General features: G+C 52.2%; 1 protein-coding gene across 1 annotated transcript in view; it reads left to right on the top strand.

Moving 5' to 3' along the window:
* The window catches only part of CLIC5 (chloride intracellular channel 5), a 42,851-nt gene that overhangs the window by 9,539 nt on the left and 23,890 nt on the right, over positions 1-9,422 (top strand). The window contains exon 3 of the mRNA XM_015572223.1: positions 584-690. Coding sequence (XP_015427709.1) covers positions 584-690 — 107 coding nt within the window. The remainder of the gene's footprint in view (positions 1-583; positions 691-9,422) is intronic.

Here is a 9,422-nt window from a genome sequence, read left to right as displayed (position 1 = left end):
ATATATTAAAAAAGAAAAAAGAAAGAAAACACTGGTGCGCTGCTGGAGCCCAGTGCCGAGCTCCCGGCACACAGATAAGGAGCGTGCAGAGGGTGTTTCAGAAGAGGACCGTGGTCCCCTTCCTTCCGGAAAGTGGTTTTGAGGCCTCAGTGGCAAGGTGCCTAGCATCTCCTTGCTGCCAGAATTCGCTCCAGGATATAATGAGGGGCCTGGCAGTGGGTAGCGATTTTAATGTGTGTCGGGGACCTCGCCTGATACAGAGCTAAGTTTGAGCAGATTTTTGATTCGGGCCTTTCATTGGTGCATTGTTGTTGGTGGTCCAGGAACTCGGCACCTCCTGGGCCCTCTGAATGGTGTTTTGGTTCCTGCCTCCAGACTGTCCCTGCAGGCAGCTCACCGGCCTCCGTGTCCTCCATCGGTGAACGAGGGCTGAGATGCCCGCCCTTCCTACAGGGTGGGAGTAACACCCAGGGGGTTTGTGGATCCAGCTAGAGACAGGGGTGCTGCTTAGACAGCAACAGAGTCTCCCCTAAAGGAGCACGAGGTTCTCACTGACCCCAGAACCCCGCGACTTCCATTGCAGGTACCCCAGGCTGGCTGCGAAGCACCGGGAATCCAACACAGCAGGCATCGACATCTTCTCCAAGTTCTCTGCCTACATCAAAAACACCAAGCAGCAGAACAACGCTGGTGAGTGACTCCCGGACACCAAGACCCCCTGGCCGTGCTGTCCCTGTCCAGGGCCTCTCAGATACTCAGGTCAGAGAGGCACTGGGGAGCAGTGCTGCTTGCTGTTCGTGCGCCTCGCCCCATCCCCTAGACACAGGGCAGGGCTTGTCGATCCTGCTTTCTGGCTAGTGTGGGAGGAAAGGCCACGGGCCTTACTGCTGGGTTGGGGGGAGGGATGCAGTGTGCGTGCCGAGTCGGCTTTAGTGCACAAGAGAGTCCCTCCTCTGCATACTATGGTCCATTTGTCCCAAATTCACAACCCTGGCTGTGCTCTCAGGAAGTCCTGCTGGAACAGCAGCTTCCTCTGGTCCCTGGAAGACCTCTCGGGGCTGTCAGAGGCCCTGGGGGGACAGCGCAGTCACCACAGTCGGGAAGGCTGAAGGCAGGGGCGGAGGGGGCGGGGGACCACTTCTCGGAGCCTGGCTCCTCCTGCAGTGGCCCTGGCTGCAGAGCTCAGGACTTGGTCCCCTGGTGCGGCTTCTCAGAGGGCCTGGAGCGCTTCACTGAGGTCACAGCATGTCCAGTGCCTCCTTGGGCATTGTCCTTCAGAATGAACTGATGCAATTGGAATAGAACAGTCAATTGAGCGTGTAGCACACCTAGAACGCAGGCCCTAGAGAAGGAGAGGAACAAGGAGGAGACCGTGTGCTTGCCCTCTGAATGGGAGAATGAATGAGATCACCTTTAGGCTGGCGCCTGGGTGGAGCCCAGCACAGAGCCAGAGTGAGCGCTTCATGAGCGTCTGTGAATGCGTGGCCATCAGATTAAGCACACAGTGGACCAGAGCAGGGTGGCTATGACAGACCTCCAGGAGCTCAGGGGAGAAGGCATTGCTTTAGACCAGCGATTTCTGACCTGTGTGCCGCAAGAACTTTTAAAACATGCAATTCCTGACTAGTCAGGGACACAGACCTCTTTTCCTTTAGGTTGTCAAATAAAACAAAATGATAGCAGCCAACACAGCAATAGCTACCCTGTGTGAATGAATCAAAATTATACCTGTTTGTTTTGGGTTTTTTTGTCTGGTTGGCAAAAAAATACAATATACATTTTGGTGTGCCGCAGAATTTTACTAACGAGTTTACATGCCAGGAGGTGAGAAAGGTTGAAATCGCTGCTTTGTACCCAGGTGACCAGGAAAGGCAGCCACGCGTGGCTGAAGAAGAAATTTTGGCAGGTGCAGAATTGATGCAGCGAGAAGTAAATAATTCATAAGTTACTGGGGACCTGGATTGTGCCAGGCACAGAACTAGGTTCCAGAGAAAGAACTAGAAAAAGACTCTCTATCCTCTGAGGCCTGGTCGATGCAGAAGGAAAGGCTTAACTTCCCCAAATGTCAAGTACAAGACAGGTAAATGATGGCTTATTCCAAGGGCGTCTGAAGAGCCGGTTAACTGTCCTGGAGAAACAGTATCTCCCAAAGGTGCTCAGAGCAGCAGGAGGGATTTACCGACACGGCCTTTGAGAAAGCTTCTTGAAAAAGTTTCCGCTGCGTCATAACGGTTGAAAGGGGGTCAGTTGTCTGGAAACATTGGGTGGATGCTGCGGGGAGGGTGGGAAAACACCAGCAGCAGAACCAGGAGGGGTCAGGGCCTGCAGTGCCTGCCTGGGCGGGTGGACCTGTGGAGGGGCCATGGCAGCCATTCGCGGTGCATGAGGAGACACTAGGAGGAGAGCAGTCTTTCAGGGACCAGAAGAAGACGGATGTGGAAAATATTTTGAACATATTCAGTGCCCCTGCTTTGTAGCATTTGGACCCTGTGGTGGGGTGAGTAGTGTCCCCCACAGATTCTTGTCCACCCAGGACCTCAGAGTGTGGTCTTACTTGGGAAAAGGGTCTTTGCAGATGTAATTAGTAATGAGTCTCCAGATGAGCTCGCCCTGGATTAAGTGTGGCCCCTAAATCCGATGACTGGTGTCCTTATAAAAGGATGAGAGGGCACACAGAGACACAGGGCAGGAGGCCACGTGAAGACCGCAGAGACGGGAGGGCAGCAGGCACAAGCTGCGGGACCCCTGGGGCCACCGGAGGCTGAAAGAGGCAGAAAGGCTTCCCCTCTAGAGCCTGTGGCCCTGCCGACACCTTGATTTTGGACTTCTGGACTCTAAAACCGAGGAAATAGATTCCTGTTGTAAGCCACCCAGCGTGGGGTACCCCATTGTCATCCTGGGAAACTGAGGCAGGCCGCACACCATCGTGTGAAAGGACGGGTTCTGCCACTTCTGGCCGGGGCCTGTCCCTGCCTCCCCTCAAACCCACAGAGCTGGCTCCGGACCCTCGTTTTCAGATTCCACACCCAGGCGCCCTCTCCTCCCAGCCACAAACATCCTCCTTCATACTTGTCACCCTCAGAGAGTGCAGCTCCTCGGAGCCTTCCAGCTTTTCCAAGTTATAAACAGTATTCACATACTATCCGCACTTGCCGTTCTCCCATCCCCAAAGCCAGAGCTACAGTTTCCACTGAGCATCGGGTATCCATTTCCTATAAACTCCACGCGGTCCAACTTTCATTGTTTCCTCTTCTTCTGTTTCGCCCTGTTTTTCTCCTGAGGGTTTTGCCCTTGTGACTGCTCTCCCCGGGCTCATTTGCACATTTCCAAGCGCCTGCAGTTTGCTTTCCCGGCGTCCAGCCCAGATCAGAGTCCCTGGCACTGTTCTCCTCTGCCTTTTAACAGGACCCCACATGCTCGTCCTTCGTTGTAACCATAGCTGGCACACTCCCCTCCCTATCCTCTGAGGCCTGGTCGATGCAGAAGGAAAGACTTAACTTCCCCCTGGTTGTGGTCAATGGGTCCAAAGTTCTTAGGCTCAGAAGCCAGAGGTCAAACCTCCTGCAGAGAGCAGCTCCATGGCCCCGCACACAGCCCGGTCCCCAGTCCCTTGAGACAGCGCACACCCCTGTCTGCTCCTTGGAGCTCTGGAGGAGGTGGGGGGCAGCCTCCGCAGATCTCAGGTTGGCATCAGCATTACTTCCTATGGCTTCCCTCCTGCACCACCCTCCATCTCCCCCTGCGTCTTCAGCTCTGCATCTGTCTCTCCAATGTCCTTTCTTCAGATGGTTCCTTTTGTGTTTTTGGCTTTTTTCTCTGAGCAGAGCCCTCCTCCCTTTCCACCAGCTCCCCACCTAATGTCCCAGCCTCCTGTGCCTACATTGGTGGAGGCCCTGAACCTTTCCTGCCCTCTCACCCCAGCCCTGTGATGTGGTCTGCAGGGTGGATCACCTCTCCATACCCAGGGTGGGCACAGGAGCGCCATTTGAAATACCTCTGCTGCCCGGCTGGCATGGCTCAGTGGTTGAGTGTCGACCTATGAACCAGGAAGTCATGGTTCGATTCCCGGGTGAGGGCATATGCCTGGGTTGTGGGCTCGATCCCCATTGTGGGGTGTGCAGGAGGTAGCCGATCTATGATTTTCTCTCATCATTGATGTTACTATGTCTCTCTCCCTCTCCATTCCTCTCTAAAGTTATTAATAAAAATATATTAAAATACCCCTGCTATTCCACAATTCCTCCAAAGTCCTCAGCTACCGGAACCCAGACCCCACTGTGGGTAGCCACCCATAGCTAGCACAGGAGAGAGTCATCAGTTAGAAAGTAGGTTCAGTCATTCCTTTATTCATTCAACAGGCACAGATTGCATGGAGTGGCGACAAGTCTGAGCCCATGTGGAGGGCATTTCTTGTGTGCCAGGCACTGTGCTAGATTCTAGAGATGCCAAGACAAATGCAACGAAGTCTATTGTCTGTGATGAACGAATGGGGGCAGAAACATATAAACTGGCGATTGCTGGCCTGGCTTGAATTCCAGGCCGGCCACTCCCAGCTGCACAACTCTGCCGAAGGACTGACTCTCTCTGAGCCTGTTCAGGCATCGGGAAAAGAGACTGAACAATCCCTGCCGTTCTTCAGCTGCCACATAAGGCAACTGACAGCGTATCCAAGGTTTGTAATGCAGATTCACTCATTCTACAAGCCACTGCCTGCAAATCCTTTAGCGCCCCACCTGACACATAGTACATGCTCACTAAATGTTAACTTTAGTATTATCACAAACATGAGACAAACGTGAATATCCGCATCGAAAACTATGGATTTGGCTCTTATTCCCCCCCCCCCCCAACTAGTACTTCCAAATCGCCTACCCATGTAGTCTCTTTCTGCTTGTTTAACTTTGTTCCCCAGTTTCTTGGTGCACTCGCCTCCTCTCCAAAGTGTATATCAAAGCGATCAGGGGGCCTGGCTCTGGCGGTTACAGCTCAGTATTGCTGCCTCTATTGCTGCCTCTGACCGTGAGGTCATGGTTTTGTGTCTGTCGCTGCACTGTCCTCCTCTGTAACCGCCAAAGCCAGTCCCTTACTCTGCGGTGACGGCTTCTACCCCCGCGCCCCCGGTGCCCCCCACATCCCCTTCTCAAACTTACTTTTCACTCCATTTAAATGGAGCACGGACTTCCTCACGACAGTCTCCAGACCCCACACTGAGTGAGATGCTGCAGGGACTGGCCTTCTTCTCACAGGGCCGGGGAGGGGTGCGGGGGGAGAGTCCCCCACCGCCACCCTGGTTTGGGGGAAACAGGACTTTGTTTCTGGACGTGCCTTACGTCCCATGGTTCAGTCCAGGTGAGCGAACAGTAACAGCAGCTCCCAGAGCCCCCATGCTCCCAGCCAGGGGCCACCGCCAGCAGGCAGCAGGGACCTACAGTTGGCTCTCCCAGAAGAATAACAAATATTCCTGATTTGGGGGCTTGAGTTGCAAGCAGGAGGAGCTGTTATTTCTGTTTTCTTTGGCCTTTCCCTCTGTGACTCCCCTTCCTGTTGCCTGCAGACGCCAGGCCAGGCGACTGGCTTCCAGCAGATGTGGCCTCTCTCCAGTGCTTCCTGCAGGCACCCTCCCACCCTGTGGTCTTCACCGGTGCCTTCTCCACACCTGAAGGCCATGTTTCTTCTCTCCTTTTTAAAAATAAGTATTTTTATTGATTTCAGAAAGGAAGGGAGAGGGAGAAAGAGAGAAAAATATCAACAATGAGAGAGAATCATTGATTGGCTGCCTCCTGCACGCTCCCTACTGGGGATCGAGCCTGCAACCTGGGCATGTGCCCTTGACCGGAATTGAACCTGGGAGCCTTCAGTCTGCAGGGTCTCCATCCACTGAGCCAAACCGACTAGGGCTCTCCCCATCTTCTCTGGAGGACCCGGGAGACCTCCCTGCAGCCTGAGGCCTATGCCACCACCTTTCCTGCTCCTCTTCATCATTTCCAAGATTCAGAGCAGCCTGCCTCTGCCTGTCTCTTTGTACTATCTGCAGCCTGAGGGAAGGGTCCACTGAGGGAAGACACCGTGATCTCTCAACATACTCCTCCTGAAATGTTTCTCCTCCTGAAATGTTTATCCTCCTGAAGTGTTTGTCCTTGTAAACTCCTTCTAACTTCCCGTAAACCTTCCTGGGTGCGCAGGACATGCTGGATGCAGTGCTGAGCTTAGAGGGCAAGTCCCAGCCTCAGATGGAGTTGTCTCCCTGGCTTGGGCCTTCATTTGTTATAAGTGTAGTGGCTATATTTCCCAATTGGAAAATCAGATGTCTAACAAGTTGCCTTCATTAAAATGAATCACATTATTAGAAGCTGGTACTGGTCCCAGAAAATCCAGGATACGTGTCCCCAGCAGAAAAGCACCTGGTCGGGCTGAGCCTTCTGTCCCTTCCCCCCGACCCCCCAGTCCAAATCCAGATGTGGCTGCCACTGTGGGCAGGAGGGGCGTGCATCACATCCCCACTGCCTCCCGCCCCAGATCCTCCGCCAGAACTGAAGAGTCACCATTAACCACAAAGCAGTTTCCAAACAAGGACCGAGGTTTCCTCTTCCCTAAGGCCCCTGTCAGTAACTTCACTCCCCGGGAGCCAGAAGCAAGCAGGGTGCTCGCTGGGCCTATTCTGAGAAAACTGACAACCACAGCCACATATCCTGAAGAAGATCAGGGCACTCTAGAAACCTCGGTGAGCTCATCTCATCATGGGACAAGCATTTTCTTAATATTTTCTCAAATGTTTTTGTTGTTGTTAATCCTCAACCAAGGATATTTTCCCACTGATTTTTAGAGAGAGTGGAAGGGGGAGAGAAACATCCATGTGAGAGAGATGCATTGATTGGTTGCCTCCCGCACGCGCCCGACCAGGGCTGGAGATCTAGCCTGCAACTGAGGCACGTGCCCTTGACCAGAATCATACTCAGGACCCTCCAGTCCACAGGCAGACGCTCATTACACTGAGCCAAACTGGGGAGGGCTTTTAAAAATGTTTTTATTGATTTTTAGAGAGAGAGGGAGGGAGAGAGAGAGAAACACGGATGTGAGAGAGAAACATCAAGCAGTTGCCTCCGGTACGCACCCCGACCGAACCCCCAACCCGCGACCTTGGCATGTACCCTGACAAGGAATAGAACTGGTGACCTTCAGGTGCATGGAATGACTCCCAACCAACTGAGCCACACCGGCCAGGGCAGGGGACGATCATTCTTAATGGAAATCGTTCTTGATGGACACGCGACTGAAGGGTTCCATGTGGTTGTTATCATAGTATCAGGCAGGATCCTCCTGCACTATCTCCCAGAGCTCAGGGGAAAGGAAGGACAGCCAAACCAGCTGAGGGTTCCTCCCTCTGGCCTGGTCTCCTTCCTCCACTCAGGCCCCACTGTTCAAATAGCTCCTGGTTTCTCTCTGCTGAAAGGTGCCCCAGCCGATGTTGATGGAACACGAATCTGGCTGTAGCACTGCAATCTTTCTTTCCCTGTCATATTCTCAGTGGTTTGTGTCCCCACAAGCTCACCCCTACTTCCCACCTGGCAGCCTGGGGAACCACCCCACAGACTGAGGCCCCTGCAGCCTGCTCTGTCCTCCCACAGCAGTGGTCAAAGTGCTTCCTCCAGCATGTACCCCTCACTCGGAATCCAATCGGTAAGACGTGACTGTGTTAAACCAAGACCATCTCCATCTGATGTAAAGAAAACGGAGGCTCACAGACCTCAGGTCAATGCTAAGAAGTTGATAATGAAATCTGTCGTCAACTAAAGAAGTGAGCGTCCCATCCATGGGAGAGTATGAAGGAGGCTGGACCTGCCTCCTCTAAGGTGTGACCTATTGTGAGACACTGTTGTTTAAGTGAAATTCTTTCACTTAAACTAGAATATTTTGCTTTCAGAGGTGTCAAATCTGAAAAAAAATGTGCATCTTAGTCTTGATGGGATATGGTAGTTGATTCCCATAGCCGAGTGGTCGGCAAACTCATTAGTCAACGCAGGGGTCCTCAAACTACGGCCTGCGGGCCACATGCAAATACAAATATTGTATATGTTCCCATTTTGTTTTTTACTTCAAAATAAGATATGTGCAGTGTGCATAGGAATTTGTTCATAGTTTTTTTTTTAAACTATACTCCGGCCCTCCAGTGGCTTGAGGGACAGTGAACTGGCCCCCTGTTTAAAAAGTTTACCCCTCACTCGGAATCCAATCGGTAAGACGTGACTGTGTTAAACCAAGACCATCTCCATCTGATGTAAAGAAAACGGAGGCTCACAGACCTCAGGTCAATGCTAAGAAGTTGATAATGAAACCTGTCGTCAACTAAAGAAGTGAGCGTCCCATCCATGGGAGAGTATGAAGGAGGCTGGACCTGCCTCCTCTAAGGTGTGACCTATTGTGAGACACTGTTGTTTAAGTGAAATTCTTTCACTTAAACTAGAATATTTTGCTTTCAGAGGTGTCAAATCTGAAAAAAAATGTGCATCTTAGTCTTGATGGGATATGGTAGTTGATTCCCATAGCCCTTTCTCATTTGAACATTTTACCACTTCCTAGAGGCTCTGCAGTGAAAGGTCAAAGCCTCCCTTCTGCTTGACCTTGAGCCACCTTGTGGAAAGAAAGTGGGTCAAGGTCGGCCTTGCTTCCTGGCTCTGGGCTGGCTGTCCCAGCTCCCTGCCCAGTGACCTGTCAGGTCTGCTGCTGTCTCCTGCCTGGAGGTAGGTAGCACGTACCTCTGAGGTCAGGAGTGGGCACTTTTTCTGTAAAGTGTCAGATGGTAAATATTTTGGACTTTGCAGACCCTGCAGGCTGTCACAACTGCTGGGCTCTGCTGCTGGAACTGTAAACAATGAATGCGGCCGTTGCAAGAAAACTTGGTTCATGGACCCTGACATTTGAATCTCACATCATTTTCAGGTGTCAGGAAATAGTTTTCTTCTTTTGACTTTTCCCAACCATCCAAAAGTGTGAAAAAACAAAAACATACTTAGCTCGAGGGCGGTGCCAAAACAGGCAGCCGGTGGATTTGACCCCGGACTGTAATCTGCTGAGCTCCGTGTTAGGCAGCCCCAGGCTACACTAACCTCCTCACTCCGACGTGGAGATTATAACAGGGCTCTTTCTTATGGCATTGTCACGTTAATTAAACGAATGTACGCATCAGAGCAGGAAGGACAGTCCCTGGCACACAGTAGGCACCAGCATGTGACAGCTACTGGGGCTGCTCTTGTTGATTTCAAGAGCCTTCCTCACAGGCAACCCAGCTTTTAGTGTAATGTAGGCGCCTGTGCTGCCCTCTTCTGGCCGGTGGAGGAATCAGCGCCAGGCACAGCTAATCATGCTTCGCATAAGGAGGCCTGTGGGTTTTCAAGCATCTGTGAGAGTCAGTTCTGCCTGAGCGT

This window comes from Myotis davidii, unplaced genomic scaffold (assembly GCF_000327345.1).
Source record: "Myotis davidii unplaced genomic scaffold, ASM32734v1 scaffold167, whole genome shotgun sequence".
NCBI classification, from domain to species: domain Eukaryota; kingdom Metazoa; phylum Chordata; class Mammalia; order Chiroptera; family Vespertilionidae; genus Myotis; species Myotis davidii.
The sequence above is the reverse complement of the archived record's forward strand: the minus strand, read 5'-3'. Positions and strand labels throughout refer to the sequence as shown.